At 42.9% G+C, this 17,950-nt stretch overlaps 1 protein-coding gene across 2 annotated transcripts in view; it reads right to left on the reverse strand.

Moving 5' to 3' along the window:
• Positions 1-1,289: 1,289 nt before the first annotated feature.
• LOC135199511 (solute carrier family 22 member 20-like) overlaps positions 1,290-17,950 on the reverse strand; it is a 58,761-nt gene continuing 42,100 nt past the window's right edge. For both annotated transcript variants that reach the window (XM_064227622.1, XM_064227623.1), the window contains exons 12-14: positions 10,273-10,392; positions 7,644-7,864; positions 1,290-3,238 (exon numbers count right to left, since the gene is read on the reverse strand). In XM_064227622.1, coding sequence (XP_064083692.1) covers positions 7,661-7,864; positions 10,273-10,392 — 324 coding nt within the window. In that variant the 3' untranslated portion in view covers positions 1,290-3,238; positions 7,644-7,660. The remainder of the gene's footprint in view (positions 3,239-7,643; positions 7,865-10,272; positions 10,393-17,950) is intronic.

Here is a 17,950-nt window from a genome sequence, read left to right on the forward strand (position 1 = left end):
TACAATCTCGGAAAGTCATAAGCCAAAACTGTCGTAAGCTGGAATTGCCTGTACTTGTAATGTTTAGATCATGAGATAACAATTTCGTCCTTTTATCTGCCCCACTAGATCCAGATATACTTTTCAGTGATATTCAAGCATTCGTACTTCTTGAGGAATTGAATTCTTGTAATCCATTGTGGAGTGGAGATTTTTTGGATATAGAAGGAAAGATCGTTAATTATGTTATGCATAGCAATATTCTTAATTTTCATAACCGATCCTCGTTGGACGAGTCGGTTACGTTCTCAACTACCAATCTCAGGGTCCAGGTTCGATTCCCCACTCTGGCAATGCAAAATCAAAGGAATTTACTTCAGGTGATAGAAATTCATTTCTCAATATGGTTCGGATCCCACAATAAGCTGTAGGTCCTGTTGCTAAGTAACCAAGTGGTTCCTAGCCATATAGAAATATCTAATCTTTCGGGCCATCCTTAGGAGAGCTATTAATCAGCTCAGTGGTCTGGTAAAACTAAGATATACTTACTTTTCATAATAGATGAATGCCATTTCATAATATCTATATACCAATGACTTGTGGTATAGACTTGAGCATTAGTCTCTATCCAGTTGGACTTTAATTGGGCTGTTGATGAATTATTGCATGGGAGTGGTCATTTTCATGTTGACTTAGTTGTGAGAAATATCCCCTTTTAACCACCTATTAAATGGAAGGTACAGGAAGTAGATAGGGCTAAATACCATGAAGACTCATTTTTCCCGGGATTTTGAGTCCTTATAGAGCCCCTTAGAGAAGCTTATGATTACTGTATCTCGGATCCGCCTTATGATTGCTGTATCTTGGATCCACCTTATGATTACTGTATCTCGGATCCACCTTTCTTTAAATTTTGAATATCAAAATTGCAAAACTATAAAGTTAATTTTTGTCATCGTGTGATTCAACATCAGATGGTAAAATCATTCATTATTATATGCTTAAACACTTTGCAGACCTTGCTAAGTGGTTTCTTTAAAATCCTTTTATAAAATATGGGAGACTGACATTTTCCTCCTTCCGGGAAGATTGCCATTGTTGTCTCTATCAAGAAACCTCTTCCATGTCACCTCACTAGCAACGACCTGTGTGTAAGTTCTTTGAAGAGATGGTGAATTACAGATTAAAGTGAATTACAGATTATCAACTTAGATTCGAATGGGTTTACTGATCATTGCCAGCTATTTAGTCGTCTTTGATCTTGAAAAAGCATATGAAACCGCATCGAAGGTTGTGAGTAAGAGTTGGAGTTCACAGCTTACTAATTTATTCAGAGAACATACGCACAGATCAAGGGCTCTTGCAAGCAGAAATGTAACACCTAACATCAGGCAGGTAGAACCAGGGATTAAACACAATCACTTTTGTTTGTTGACAGATGGAAATATACATATAAATCAATACATGATACAGGACTGAAGTTAATATTCAGAAGGCTGGAAAGCTGACAGTGCAATGCGTATGATGATGAAAATACATTGAATATGACAGTAATAATAAAGCAGATATATGTACAAAAGATGTATGAGAGATGCTGTGTTTCTTTTGCCTGTATGTTGGTGCACAGGGTCATTGTTGTAGGATTAATGGCCGGCATGATGAAGGTGTGTTTGGTCCACGTATGGACTCTACAGGACTCCCTCTCCACACCCTTGGAGAGGCCTATGTTTGCAGGTCAGTGTTTGGTATGCATGTTGGTTTCAGATGATTAATGGAAACCCATGTTGTTCTGCCATCCACTGTCATCTGGTATGTCTTGAGTTCTCTCTGGGTGATGTATGGTCCCGAGTATGCTAGGGAGAGGTGGGGTTCTGTGTGCATCTACCTGTATGAATGCATATTTTGTGTTCTGAAGTTCGATGGGGATGTATGCCTTTCTGGTCGTTTGGCAAATCTTCACTGGCATTATCTTTTCTATTGCTTATGGGTGTCAGATGGTAATGTTGGGCTTCTTTGGTCTTGAAAGGCATGTGCTGGCAATGTTAGTGCTTGGGTGTATAGGACTTCTGCTGGAGATGTGTTGAATGCTGCATGTGGTGTCATTCTCAGGCCCAGTAGGACCCGTGGTAATTCTTTTCTCCAGCTCCTGCCTTGGCATCTGGTGTTGGGTGATGCTTTTAACGAGCTATGTAGCCTCTCGATGATGCTGTTAACTTCTGGGTTGTAGGCTGTCATGTGTGTTAATTTTTGTCCCCAGACTGTCTGTGAGGGCATTTCACAAGGTGGACATGAAGTGGGCTTCCCTGTCACTGGAGATAATCTGGGGATCTCCATGCCTACTGACCTATTCAATGAGGGCTTTCATGCAGCTTTCTGCCATCTGTTGTCATATTGGTATTGCGTCTGGCCACCAGGTATTCCTGTACGTATATGATGGTAAATTGGTATCTATACCCCTCGGAGGCGGGTAGGGGTCCCACTATGTTGACGTGGATGTGGGCAAGTTGGCAGTGTGTTGTGTTAAACTCCCCTATCCTGCTCTTGACATGCCTTGTGATTTTGGATGTCTACCGAGCGATGTATTCTCTTGTCAAGTTTTTGCATCCTTTTTCATCCTCCACCAAATGTACTGCTCTTCTATGATTCAGGCAGTTGATCAGCCTGATGGGTGGAACAGGTTGTGGGCGAGTGTGAAGGCTTTTGTTTTTAGGCCTTTTGGCAAGTAAGGGCAAGGGCATACTGAACTCATTTGGTGGGCGATGGTTGTGTCTCTATTGTTGATTGACCGGTCACTCCATGTAAGGGTGGGGTTGTCCCATCCCAGTCACTGTGGGTCCATGTCATCTCTTTGGGCCTTTGCTATTTCGGGACAGGCTATCCCGAGCTGGATGGTGTTGACACAGTTTCTTGATAGTGCGTCTGCCACAGTGTTTGCTGAACCTTTCAAGTACTTGATGGTGCAGGAGCATTCAGCTATAGCTGACAGATGCCGTTGTTGCCACACTGACCATGCATCTGCTGATTTCATGAAGGTGTGCACTAATGGTTGATGGTCTGTCTGCACTTCAAATTTTCGTCCCTTGAGCATGTGGCGGAAGGCTTTGTAGACTGCTAGGAGCTCCCTGTCAAAAGTGGAGTACATATTTGTTTGACTGCGGTTAGCTTCTTGCTGAGGAACACCAGTGGGCGATGACCATCATCTGTCTTGCTCGAGTATGGTGCCCATCACCGTGTTACTTGCGTTGTCAACTTGAGGGACCTATGGGGTAGAGGAAAAATTAATATGATTGCAGAGGTTATTGCTTGTTTCGCTAGGGGAAATGCTTTATCTTGATTTTCTGACCATATTAATTTTTTATGCTTTTTTATGGGACTCATTAATTTAGCAATGTTAGGTTTGAACCTGTGATAATTGATTAAGGCTGTATATTCTTACACTGATTTAATTGTTGATTTTGGGAAGTCAGTGAAATGCTTTCACTTTTCTGGTAGGGGTTTGATGCCTTCTGGGCTCACTTGGTATCCCATGAATTCGACCATTTTCTTTGCCCATTCAAATTTGTCTTCCCTTACTATGAGTCCATTTTCTTTGAGTATCTGTAGCACCATGCAGAATGGAAGGTTGCTGAGCAGTTTGTTCATCAGTCTTTGAAATGTTTCCTGTAGTTTGAAGGCTGAAACAGCTTTGTTGAATGTATAGGTGCTGAAGGGGCTGATGATCACATTCTTCTCAGTATCTTCCTTCGTTACTATGACTTGGAAATATATCTTTAGCAGGTTTAATTTGGTGAAGATCTTTGCTGTGTTCATTTGGTTGGTTATGTCTGGTATATTTGGCAATGGGTATCTGTCTGGCTTTGTTTTGACACTCAGTCTCCAGTATTCTCCACATGGGCACCATTTCCCATCGGGTTTTGGTACCATGTAAAAGGGTAATGCATATCCCTGCTTCTTCCATTTCTCTGAACACTTGACTTAGGGGAGCTTCTCTGGGGCCAAATGTCTAAAATGTGAGTGGATTGGGGGTCCTTTGGTTTCTATATGGTGCTGGATGCTAAGTTTTGCTGGTTCAGTCAAGTCTTGCTGCAGGTTGTCTTTGAATACTTCTTGTTATTCTTGTATGAGATGGAGTGTTTCTGGTGGTGGGGTGGCTGCTGCAATTGGGCATATTTGTTGTTTCTGCTGCATCGTTGATGGTGTGGTAGTGGTATGTCTGCATGGCTGTTGAGGAGATGATGTTTGAGTTGTTCTTGGGATCAGTTGATGCTACATCCACTAGCAGGTTGTGTGGTTAAGGAAATCTGCCTCTAACAAAACTATCATAAAGTCAGACGTGATGACGGTCCATTTGTAGTCTTTCCCTTAGAAAGACACATTCATCTCCTGCCTTCCATACCTGCCCTCCATACATCATGAGTGGTGCCTTGCAGGTGGTTTATACGTGGAGGCTCGTTAGGGAGGGGGGGAGAGTGAGGTTGAAACATTTGTTTGGACTGGCTGGGACAAATGACCTGCATGCTTTGGTGTCCATGAGGAACTCCATGTCAGACTTCTCATCTCTGATGAAAAAGCACGAGGAGCCCCTTCATTCATACTTAGAAGAAAGACCGCCATGGGTAGGCGCAGCTTCTCTTGTGAGGCAGTGGTCTGCTCACCACTGACGTTATTGGTTGAGTTGCGTGTGCAACCCTCTTGCATGTTTCATTAAAGCAGGCAGCCTTTGTTACACTTCTTGGTTTTTTTCCGAATCTCCAGTGGAAATAGCATTTTCCTTCTGGAGGTTCGTCTTTTTCCTGCTTGGTCTTCCACTCAATGGGTTGCTTGGGTAGCTGTCAGATTCTTGTTGGGTGATCACTGGGCCTGTCATGGTGGTGGTGCTGCTGTTGGTGGCTGTGTGGGTTCCGTTGTCTGGTCGGCAGTGTGCACTGCATCAATTAAGCTCAGGAACTCTTTGATTGGCAGGTGGAAGTGTTGGGTAAGGCTGCTACTGTTTGGTGGGGTAGCCTTGTGAGGAGTACTTCTCTCACAAGTTCCAAGGATGACTCAGGCTAGCCATACTTGTTTTGCTGTAGCTATTGATAGCATAGTCAAAATTATATCTTCCCTAGTCAAGGCTTCAGTGTTTGTTGACGACTCTGCCATCTATATTACAGTTTATGATGCTGCTTCTGTATGTAATTATTTGCAAAGGGCACTTAATGCAATTAGTAAATGTAATTATGAAAATGGTTTCAGATTTTCTCCTCCTAAAATCGTGGCTGTTTGATTCACTTGGAGGACTCATAAGGAAACTGTTCCAATCTTTAAGTTTAAAGATACCCCCATTCCCTATGATAAATTTTAAATCGAAAGATACCCCATTCCCTATGATAAGGAGGTTAAGTTGCTGGGAATGACTTTTGATAGCAAGTTTACCTAGTCTAGTCATATTGATAATTTGAGATTGTAGGTGAAATTGCTCTCACTGTAATACAATTATGGTGTCCAGATACAGTCATTAGCATGTGCTACCAAACTTAGTGTTGGATGCATTTCATCATGCTGAAGTTAAGATCTGCTCTGGAGCTTTCAAGACATCATCTCTTGAAAGTATATATGTTGACACTGATGAACTACCCTGAGACTTATGACATGGGAAGTTGGGGTTGAGATACATGATGAAATTAAATAGTTAAGCTTTAAATCCCACTACGAATGTTATAAAACAATGTGAACCCCACATATTTGAAGGTGTTAAGGCTTCCAAAACCTGTGAGTCATGATATAACAATGTTAGATTAAGGAGACTTGCTGCCCAAGTTGTCTCCTTGGTTGACTCCCAAACCATCAGTATGCAGCAAAATGGCACTCTTAAGAAATCAATCCCTGATCAAGAAGCAAAGACAAGATTTTTTAAGTATGATCAACTACATTCATATTCTGTGAAACTATATACTGGCGGTTCTAAAGCATCCAATGGAGTTGGTTGTGCAGTTGTTCATGGTGATTGTTCATGTGTCAGTAGATTGTCTGACAGACCTACTTTTACAGCAGAGCCAACAGCCTTAGCCAAATCTCTTGAGGTAGCATCTGCCTTACATGGTAGTAAATTTACTGTTCATTCAGATTTGTTCATTGCAGTAATGGCCCTCAGTGAATGTGATTCCTCTCACCCTATTGTTCAGTAAATCCAGGAATGATTATGTATACTAGCCTCAAAAATCAAATCTGTCCAGTTCTGCGGGGTACCTAATCATGTAGATAACAAAGAATATAAACTTGCTGATAAAGCAGTAAGAGATGTAATTACAAGAGTTGTCATTACATTCTATACCACATAACTCAGTATTTTATGAAATGGGTCATTTGATCATATGTTAAGGATAAACAGGAAACACTTTGGTCTTCCCTAGTGTTGACAAACAATGGCCATCAGGCTATCTCCCTAAGTGTAAAACAAATTTTATCCCTAGCCTGATTAATAATTGGTCATACATAATAATTCTTTTCCCAGTAATGGACATATATTAGTAGTCTGCTATAACATCTGCTAGCATTTCAAAGAAGTGGGCTGGCAGGAAAAAGTATTGGAGACCTGTTGGGTCCCAATGTTGGCACACATTATCCAGTGGTATACATGCTAGCTGAATGTTTTTTTTTTTTTTTTTTTTTTTTTTTTAATAAAAGATGAATCTGTGTGGTTTTATTGCACTCTACAATAGTATGATTTAATTTTCCAAGGCTTTGATTTTGTTTCATTGTAATTATAACAGTTTTATTTTTTTATTCTATGATTACATAGATATCTTATATGCATATTTACTGAATTATTGCTTTTTACAGAAATATTCATGAAACTATTTTAATCAGTCTTTCATAACGTTGTCACTATAATTTCATTGCCGTGCCTAAAATCCATATTCAGTTCCATTACATTCTAAATCAAAACCAAAGCAGTTAGATACAGTGCACAATATAGGCCACAGATACTGTGCAGGAGCTTTCAGAACTTCACCATTTGAGAGTCTATGTAGCTTAGATCAGCACACCTCAGCTCACCTTAGTTTAGTCGAGTTCAACTTCATTAGTAATATTAAATCATGTTTGGTTAAGTCAGCAAAGCGTATGCCATTTTTAAGCTGTGTAGCTTGCTTAAATTAGCCGTGCAATTGTAGTTTCTGCATTTCTATTTTCAACTTAACCTAGAAAAACTGGAATTAATTAAAATTCAGTAAAAGGGAATGGGATGGCGCAGCCCCATTTGCTGTTTTTTTATTCACATTATATATACTATGACTATGATAGAGATGCAAAAAAATTACGAAAGTGCAGCATTAATTTTATTTTTTATTTATTGAATCACATTTTTTGTCATCACAGACATCTTTGAATATTTAGTTATTATGCCCACTAAACATGTGGATCTCAATCTCTTTGTTACACAGTGAAACAAGATCATTTAGTTATATATGTAATTGAAGATGTTTTGAGAATTTGCTCCTGCTGCTGCTGATGATGATGATAATGATTCAAACTCCATGATGTTAATGGACAAAACGTGATAAATATTGACTACGACTGTAAATATCTGAATTGCTCATAAATTACTGAAGAACTTCACAGCAACATGGAAACAAAATTTGCTTCACTTTAGTCAGTTCACGTAAAATAGCATTAACAATCACCTTTCTAAAGGAATCCGTCAATCTAGTTGGTAATAAGGGCTACGGCTTTCTTTCTTATAGATGCTCAACTTCAAGTTCCTTTCTTCTTCCCGCGCCCTGTGTAGGTCCGCTATAGTTTCTGGAAGGCTTCGGCCATTTGTCTCTGGCAAAAGGAACAGCAGTGATCCAGAGACGATGGAACAGGCCCCCATCACTGCAGGAGGAACCCATAGGAGGTCTTCCTGTAGGAGTTGTCATATAAGCAAAGCTTGGATAGATGTAACTGATAAATGGACAGTAGTGAAAATCAAGCATAATATTTGCATATAAAATGAAACACAAACAACACGTTTGTTATGTTCACAGATAAGATACCATAAAAGAATTATTCACATAACTATACTACTTACATTAAAAATTATCCTTCCTTCATCTTAAATCTCAATGACAATTTGCCTTTACCAAAATGATTAATGAAAACTGCTCCGATTATCGTGCGTTATCTTCACTTTCGTTTTAGAAACATGGACGTGTGACAAATTTACATCAACCTTCTAAAAGACGGACGGATTGTCTGGAGACTTGGCACGTGGACATAAAACCCGGAGACTATCTGTATTTATGTATTTTTTTTTACATAACACATAGCGAAGATGTTTACACTGCAAAACCTCTGTATACAATATTATCTGTCTATCACACCTTGGTTTCAAGTTAGCTGAATCAGGTCCTCTGGTCATCGCGACATACAGTTGGCCATGCGTAAAAATGGGAGATAGCAGAAACACACCAACGCGATCCAAAGTCTGGACCTGAGACGTGTTTTCTTTGAATGAGAAGGCCAACTGGATGGGAAACTGCCTTCGCCATAATTGGAAGCGAAACTTGTTATCCGAAGGCATCAGAGGAATCCGAGGAATGAACGGACGTTTGCCAGTGTGAGGACCCATTGCTATCACTGCATTGATAACGTGAGAGTTGAGTTCCATAACGGTGTATCATGTTCTGTTCAATGTCCATTGGCAGGATCAAAATTCCGAAGCAACATTATCGGACAGTACTTTTTTAAAGTTATTTTGTGCACTGGTAGTCCCAATGGATTTAAATCTTGTGGATACTGGTGGTAATTTTCATCTACTACTGTGTCTGAACTGAGACATTCACGACTTTCTCCTGGGAAGTGTTTGATCATGTGCTCATTGCCACTGTTGACGACAACGTTGGTTGGAGCTATAACAGCTCGTGAACATAACCACGACAGATCCGAATATTGCGCACTTAAACCATCGAAGACAAATGTGCAAATATCGGAAATAGAACATATTCAGGTCGAACTTGAATTGTATTTCTAGATGGTTCAATGTACGTACGGTGCCCATTTTGGGGTGGAGGGAGGTAGGATCAAACCCCATTATAAACCATCTTAAGGGTCCCCACTATAGCCCTGCCAAGTTTCATGCCCATCAGACAAACCGTTTAGCCGTGATTGAATGACAGACAGTTGAACAGACATAACACCCATTATAGTATGGTTATGCAGTTGAAAAAATATTATTAGAAAATCAAATAATAGAAATGATTTAATGTAACAAGAGAATACATGCAATTGTAACTCCATTATGTGACCAGGAGAGGATTTCAAATCTGTCGCCCCAACAGAAGCTAAACTGGTCACACTCTTAGCTGCTCTGATTTATCTTCCCACTACTTGCAGGGAATTGGATAGCTGATGGCGACCATTGATCTCCAGAGATACCAGATAGGAGAGCATGCCGTTGGTTTTAAGGACAGCAACTCATTTGATCTTTCTGAGGCAGACACTATGAATAGTTATGCTAAATGAGTCATATTTAATAAAGATGTATAAAATTAGAGCTATAACTACACATCACATGGCTATTCCAGTCTGATAATGGTTCAAAGACAGTCAAAGACCCCCTTGTTCTGACAAATTGGTTGTGTTGCACTCTTACAGAGAAATCGACCCCATGCATTTAAGAGGTCTTCTAAATCTGGCAATCCTTTTCAATTTATGACTTTTTATGATCACTTTCTCACTCAAGTAATAAGATACTTTATGACTGCAAACAGTCTGTAAGGCAAGCAATTTTTTCTTTTTATCTCCATTGTACTGAGTTACCACCAACAGTGCAACTTGTTCACTGTACTGTAGATGGTACCAAAGGCTTGCAGCACCCTGTGAGGAGAGCTCTGCAAAAATCCAGAAGTTTTGTCCAGTATAATTGTTATACTAATCTATAACACCAATATGGTTTCCAAAATAGAGCATGGATATGGGATTGGTGAGGTCTGGGCATCTACTCATTCTAGCTACTCACTGAATTGTCCAACAGTAAATGGGTAGTAGAACGTAGTTTTGAATGAAAGACCAGGTATAAAGGGATCAGGCACACTGCTTCACAGTCCAGCAGCCTGATATGCATGTTTCTCTGTAGGACATGTTCACATGCTATTCCGTGGCTTGGGACTCAAAGTCTTTGACTTTGGGTTTGTTCATGTCAAGGCTGGTGGTATAGGTGCTATGGGAGACCAAAGTAGGAAGAAATTTCCAAAGATGGTCAGTGAGCAGAATCCCAGAGATACAAAAGAAAGCAATATTATGCCAAAAATGTTCATCTCAATAACTTACTGCATAATCAACAATGATGGGAGAGATGCTGAAGCCTGCATAATTAGATAGAACGAAGGCAGCCGTGCCCCAGGGTCTTAAGGTAGTGGGGAATAATTCAGGAGCATATAGGATGTTCACCTGAAAAAAATATGAAGTAAGTAAGCGTAAAAGAATCTCTAAGAGGTTTACCAAAAGAAATTAAATTTCACCTTTGAAATATAGCAAACCTCACCAAGTCTTTGAGAACTCATCTTAAACAGAAAAATGATATTGTCATGATACAATAAAGTTTTATACATACTTACCTGGCAGATATATACTTAGCTATAGACTCCGTCGTCCCCGACAGAAATTCGAATTTTGCGGCACACACTACAGGTAGGTCAGGTGATCTACCGCCACTACTGCTGGGTGGCAGAACTAGGAACCATCCCATTTTCTAAAACAGATTTGCTCTTCCACCTGTCTCCTGAGGGGAGGCTGGGTGGGCCATTTAATAGTATATATCTGCCAGGTAAGTATGTATAAAACTTTATTGTATCATGACAATATCATTTTTATACATTCAACTTCCCTGGCAGATATATACTTAGCTGATTGGCACCTTTGGCGGAGGGTAAGAGACAGCTAATTACTGAATAGACAGGGAACAACATACGTTGTAGGTAACAAAAATATAAGAAACCTTGGTTCCTACCTGTGTCGGCGAAAGACTTCATGGCTACTGCCTAGGAGCTTACATCGCCTCAAGAGCCTCAGCGAGGTAGTGACCTCATGCTAAGAATTCTTGATGGTCTGTCGATGGGGTCTTATCCACTTACTCGACAGAACCAAAGGATCTTTGTCAATGGGGTCCTATCCACTTACATGACAAAACACCTTGCCATATGGCATCATTAAGGAGCATAACACCGATCCCGATCACCTGATCCTAATACCGGGGTTAGTACTACGATTGAAAGGAGTTATCCCCCCAACATCCTTTCAAACGACCATAAAAAACTCAAAACCAAACAATCTTTTAGTTAAAAACAATATTATTTAAGGATCAGTACCAGCTCCCTGTCCCAGCACGGTATCCGCTGATACATAAGGTCCAAGAGAAAAACACTTTTCATAAGTCACTCTGACGTCTTTCAAGTAGTGGGAGGCAAATACCGAGTTGCATCTCCAATACGTTGCTGCTAATATGTCTTTCATTGACATATTTCTATTAAAGGCTAGGGAAGTTGCAATTGCACGGACTTCGTGTGCTCTAACCCTAAGCAGCTTAAATGTTTCCTCTTGGCATTTCATGTGAGCCTCCGTTATCACATTTCTTACGAAGAATGCTAATGCGTTCTTCGACATTTGCCTCTTCGGGTTTCTTACCCCGCGCACCATAGGCTCTGATTACAACCTTGAAGTTGACTCTTTCTCTTCAGATAAAACTTCAGTGCTCTGACCGGACAGAGAGACCGTTCTGTTTCTCTACCCACAAGGGGAGAGAGGCCCTTGATTTCAAAACTTCTGGGCCAAGGCTTAGAAGGATTCTCATTCTTGGCCAAAAACAAAGGTTGGAAAGAGACAACAGCAGAATCTCCTCTAAAACCTACCCGAGAGTCTAATGCATGTATCTCACTGACCCTCTTGGCCGTCGCGAGGGTCAAGAGAAAAATGCACTTCCTCGAGAGGTCCCTAAAGGATGCCTTATCAGGTGGTTCGAAAGTATTCGAAGAGAGAAACTGGAGGACCACATCTAGGTTCCAACTTGGAGTGATAAAGGATTTAGACTTTGTAGTACCAAAGGATCTTATCAAATCATGGAGATCCTTATTGTCTTCTATGTTAAGGCCCCTGTTTCTAAATACAGCCGAGAGCATACTTCTATAACCTTTTATGGTAGAAACAGCTAAACGTGATTCCTCTCTAAGGAAGATAAGGAAATCAGCAATTTCGGTCACAGAGGTATCGGAAGAGGACAGCTTCTTCGACCTACACCATCTACGGAAGACTTCCCACTTCGATTGATAGACACGCAGAGTAGAGGACCTGCGGGCTCTGGCAATTGCGCTTGCAGCTTTTCGCGAAAAGCCTCTCGCTCTGACAAGTCTTTCGTTAGTCGAAAGGCAGTCAGGGAGAGAGCGTGGATGTTTCCGTGATATCTCTCGAAGTGGGGTTGTTTGAGCAGATCTGTCCTCATGGGAAGAGATCTGGGGAAGTCCACCGTCCATTCCAGTACCTCTGTGAACCAATCTCGAGCGGGCCAATATGGGGCGATTAGAGTCAGTTTCGTCGCCTCCAAGGAACGGAACTTTCTTAACACTTCCCCCAGAATCTTGAACGGGGGAAAAGCGTAGGCATCTATGCCCGACCAGTCCATGAGAAAAGCATCTATCGCTATTGCTCTTGGATCTTCTACAATGGAGCAAAAGTTTCTATCCTTCTGGAGAGAAACGTGGCGAACAGGTCTATCTGAGGCTTCCCCCAGAGAGACCAGAGCTTTCGGCAGACTTCGGAGTGTAGGGTCCACTCTGTTGGAAGGACCTGGTTCTTCCTGCTGAGTCTGTCTGCTCTGACATTTTTTGTCCCTTGTACAAACCTCGTCAGCAATACAGTGCCTCGTTCCTCTGCCCATATCAAGAGGTCTCTCGCTATCTTGTATAGTGTAAGCGAGTGAGTCCCCCCCTGTTTTCGGATGTAAGCCAGAGCCGTGGTATTGTCCGAATTTACCTGGACTACCACGCCTCTGACCTCCGACTCGAAGTATTTCAAGGCTAGATGAACTGCCATAAGTTCTTTTACATTTATATGCCAGGACACCTGTTCTCCTGTCCAGGTTCCTGACACTTCCTTCTTTCCTAGAGTTGCTCCCCATCCCCCCGTTTCCGAGGCGTCGGAAAACAACACTAGGAGAGGGTTCCGAATCGCAAGGGATATGCCTTCGTTCTTCTGAAGCGGGGTTAACCACCACCTCAGGTCTAATTTTATTTCTTGAAGAATGGGAAACTGATCCGAAAGATCCCCTTTCTTTCTGTCCCACATTCTTTGCAGGTAAAATTGCAGAGGTCTCAGATTGAGCCTCCCTAGGGAAACGAACTGCTCCAGCGACGAAAGGGTGCCCAGAAGACTTAACCATTCCCTCGCTGAGCTTCGTTCTTTCCCTAAGAAGTTTGATATTTTCTCCAAGCCTCGAGCAATTCTGTCTTGCGATGGAAATGCTCGAAAACCCCGAGAATCCATCTGAATCCCCAGATAGACAATGTCTTGGCTGGGGACCATCTGAGACTTCTCGAGGTTCACGAGCAGTCCGAGTGAGCGAACGAGATTCAACGTCGTTTCTAAGTCCTCCAAACATTGTTGTTTTGACTTGGCCCTTATTAGCCAGTCGTCCAGATAGAGGGATATGTTCACCCCCTCCAGATGAAGCCATCGTGCTACGTTCCTCATAAGGTTGGTGAACACTTGAGGAGCCGTAGACAGGCCGAAGCACATGGCCCTGAATTGAAAGACCCTTCCCTGCATCATGAATCTTAGATATTTCCTCGATGACGGATGAAGAGGGACGTGAAAATATGCGTCTTGTAGATCCAAGGAGGCCATCCAATCTCCTGGACGCAGAGCCGCTAGCACCGATTTGGATGTTTCCATAGAGAACTTCTGTTTCTCTACGAATCGGTTCAGTGCGCTCACATCCAGGACAGGTCTCCACCCTCCCGAGGCTTTCGGAACTAGGAACAGTCGATTGTAAAAGCCCTGAGAGTGTGGATCCGGTACTAATTCTATGGCCTCCTTGTCCAACATTTGTTCTACTAATTGCAGAAGGATCTTCCTCTTGACAGGGTCCGCGTACTTCGCCGACAGTTCTCTCAGAATAGACGTCAAGGGAGGTCTGTCCCTGAAGGGGATGAGATATCCTCTCCTCACAATTGAGAGGGACCAGTTGTCCGCCCCTCTCGACGTCCATTCTTCTGCAAAATTCAGTAGTCTGGCGCCTACTGGTGTTTGGAGGACTTGAGGTTCATTTGCTTTTCTTGGTAGGTCTAAAGGCAGAAGCCCTACCTCTTCTTTCTGCTCCTCTCTTCTTAAAGGAGGATCTCGAAGATGAACTCCCTCGAAAGGGCGGCTTCGGGACCCGTGTCTCCCCCTTCGTGGCAGGAACAGCTGTCTTCGGCCTTTTGGTTGATTGAACCAGAAGGTCCTGTGTCGCCTTCTCGGTAAGTGAGTGAGAAATATCTTTCACTAACTGAGAAGGGAAAAGCTGGTTAGACAGAGGAGCGTACAGAAGGGACGACCTCTGTGCCTGGAGAGACAGCTTTCGTAAGAAAAGAACTGAATACAGTTCTCTTCTTAAGTATTCCCGCCCCGAAAAGGGAGGCCACTTCTCCCGATCCGTCTTGCACTGCTTTATCCATACAAGTCAAAATACTATTAAGGATATCGGGGCTCAGTTGTTCATTGTCTTGTGTCCTCTTGGCCATCACCCCAAGGGACCAGTCCAGAAAAGTTGAAAACTTCCAAGACATGGAACAAATCCCTTGAGGAGATGGTCCATTTCAGACATTCCCCAAGTTGTCTTGGCTGAAGAAAGAGAGCGTCTCCTTGACGCGTCCACCAGCGTTGAGAAATCTGCCTCTGCAGTCGCTGGGAGGGCGAGTCCCATTGCTTCGCCTGTCTCAATACCAGATACCCCTCCTCCCAGAAAGTCTGGAGGGAGGGCAGGTAAAGACAGTCTTTCCCGCCTCCTTCTTGGAGTTAAGCCAATTTCCAAAAGACTGCAAAGCCTTCTTCATGGAAATTGTTGGCCGCATCTTCAAGAAGGAGGACGACTTTGCGGTTTTCGCGCTCGTGAACAGCGACCGAGGAGAAGGAGGAGCGGCAGGACTCAATGAATCTCCAAATTCTTGGAGTAAAAGCGCAGCCAACGCTTTGTAGTCTGATAGTCCCGCCGCTTTTTGATCTTCGGTGTCAGAGACATCTTCTAATGCAAGTTCCACCGGAGAATCATTATTAGCCGAGGGAGAACGTCTCTTCTCGCAAGGTGAAGGACTCTTCTAAGGATCAACTGCTTCCGACAAGGTCGACGGCCGCCTGTGCGACATCTTGTGTCCCTGTCGGGAGAATGCCGATCCTGAGAAAAAACCCGATAATCATCTAAGCCCTCCTGACAAGAATGACGGCCGCCTGTGCGACATTTTGCATTCTTCTCAGGAGACAGCTGTGCTTGCGGCAAATTTTCACCAGAAACGGACATATCGTGAACAGGACGACGGCCGCCTGTGCGACGTCTTTCGTCTCTGTCCAGAGAAATCCGTTCCTGGTCCAAATCATAAAGAGACGCTTCCTGGTTGATTTCTCCGTATTGTTCTTTTGAAGAAAATCTTTCAATGCGCTTGGACGTATCTGTCCGTCTCGGACTGTGTCGTCTGTCCGAGCTGTCCACATATGGAACTTGGCGCTTGGCTGGTGTCATTCCAGTACGACACTTCTGCCTGTCCGTCTTGTCCGCTTCTGGCTCCTGGCGCCCGGACGGAGTTGCCTGCGCACGACGTTTTTTCCTATCCAGGCTGTCCGCCTTGCCACGGCTGTCCGCGGTAGGCAGGCATCGCTTGAACATAGTTGTCCGCATAGGACATATCTGCCTGTCCGGGCTGTTCGCTTCTGGCGAATGGTGTCTGGTTGGCGCCGTCCGCGTAGGACACTTTTTCCCGTCCGAGTAGTCCAATTCTGGCGCCGAGCGCCTGGGTGGTTCTGTCCGACTCGGACACTCTTCGTCATTGTCCGTATGTTGCGTCTCAATTCTATGAGTTTTCATCCTTCTTTCTTTATTCCTCTCTGTACTCGTACGAGGAGTAGAGGAGATAAGTCTGGAGTCCGGAACGCCCTTCGGACGAGATCTCTTAAACCGGAAGAAAATCGTCCCTTTTTCCTTGGGAGGTGTTTTTCTCAATACTCCTACTAAAGAGGAAATCTGCTCCTGCATTTTACGTAAGATGTCCGTCGCTGTTTCTTCCTTCTCTTTGTCATGAATAGGAGAATGCGCTCTGGAAGGTGTAGGAGATCGAGATATTGTCCTTTTGGCTCTTTTCCTCTCGTAGGGAGAATCGTCCGGAAAACGTTCCGGGCTCGAGTCCAACGTCGGAGCTTTCCAACTCCTCTTGATTGGACGCGACAATTCATCGGAAGTCCATCCACTTCTTCGAGGAGACGAATCGGATGACGAAAAGCACTCTTTCAGGATGCCTTTGCAATGGCGATCCTTGGCAGTCTGGGACGCTACAGATTCTGCCGAGGGGACGCCTGACCGGTGGGGATTCTCCGTAACCTCCGTACGACTGTCGACATTCCTTCTCCTCTGGGCCTGGGAGCTTGGAAGAGGTCTAGGTCTGGGAGCGAGACAGAGCCGATCAGACGCACCCTCCACTACACTGGGGACACTTATGTCACTTTCCACATTCTTACCTTTAAGAGCTTGCATTTCAAGCTCCAGCCTTCTTAATGCGGTCTTCAGATTTGCAATCTCCGTAGCAGAACTTGCAACATCTGCTACGGGAGAGGTTGATACTGCATGTGAGGAAGCAATTACTTGGGGGTTAGTTATACTAACTGGCTCGTTAGAGCGTGATCTACTCATACTTCTAGAGACAGCCTTTCTAACCCTATCTCTCTCTAGTTTCCTTAAGTAGGAATCTAGTTTCTTCCATCCTTCCTCATCCATATTCACACATTCATCACACGTGTTATTTCTCGTGCATTCATATCCCCTACACTTCTTGCATACCTTGTGAGGATCTAACGACACTTTCGGTAGCCTCACCAAACAACCCTCATTCATACATCTTCTAACTTCGCAGCTAGAATCAGACATTTTTGAGCAAAATCCAAAGCCAAAATCCAAAAAACGTTCCACAAAAGCGTATGCCAAACCACAGATCCAAATACGTCACCAAAAAGACAGTCCAGAAGATCAACGGCGATGAAAAACGAAATCCAAGTCAGGAGGTAACAACAACGATGTTATGGCTACCCTCGACAGAGCAAATCTGTTTTAGAAAATGGGATGGTTCCTAGTTCTGCCACCCAGCAGCAGTGGCGGTAGATCACCTGACCTACCTGTAGTGTGTGCCGCGAAATTCGAATTTCTGTCGGGGACGACGGAGTCTATAGCTAAGTATATATCTGCCAGGGAAGTTGAATGTATAAAAACTGAGTTGAACCTAATACAAGTACTAATGCTGGAATATGACAGGTGGCATACATATGAGGAAATAAATGGGCAAGTTTTTAATCAGAAGCCGCCATAAAGTATAATTACTGAACAGAATAACCTACAATGGTTGGCATGCATGATACATCATTTTCAGCACGAAATGGCTTAAATTTGTTGACAGAAAATTAATACTTTTAAAACACTATACTAATATACAGATGCATACCTACTCTTACGTTTGTGAGATAGTACGGTCCCCAGTTTTATATTGGACATTTTCGTAGTACATTTAAAAAATTAAGCCACTAATAACCCGACAGTATATAGTATTAGCTATACACCCTTAGATAATTTTATTTAAGCGCAAATACTGTGAACAAAAATTTGAACCAATGTCTTTTTGGGTTGAAACATGATGACAGACTTATACAATCGGCTGTTAACAGAAATAAGAGCTTTCTTGGAGTCGCACATATATTTAGCTGTGGTGCAAACTTCTATTCAGTT

Source organism: Macrobrachium nipponense, chromosome 25 (genome assembly GCF_015104395.2).
Source record: "Macrobrachium nipponense isolate FS-2020 chromosome 25, ASM1510439v2, whole genome shotgun sequence".
In the NCBI taxonomy this organism is placed as follows: domain Eukaryota; kingdom Metazoa; phylum Arthropoda; class Malacostraca; order Decapoda; family Palaemonidae; genus Macrobrachium; species Macrobrachium nipponense.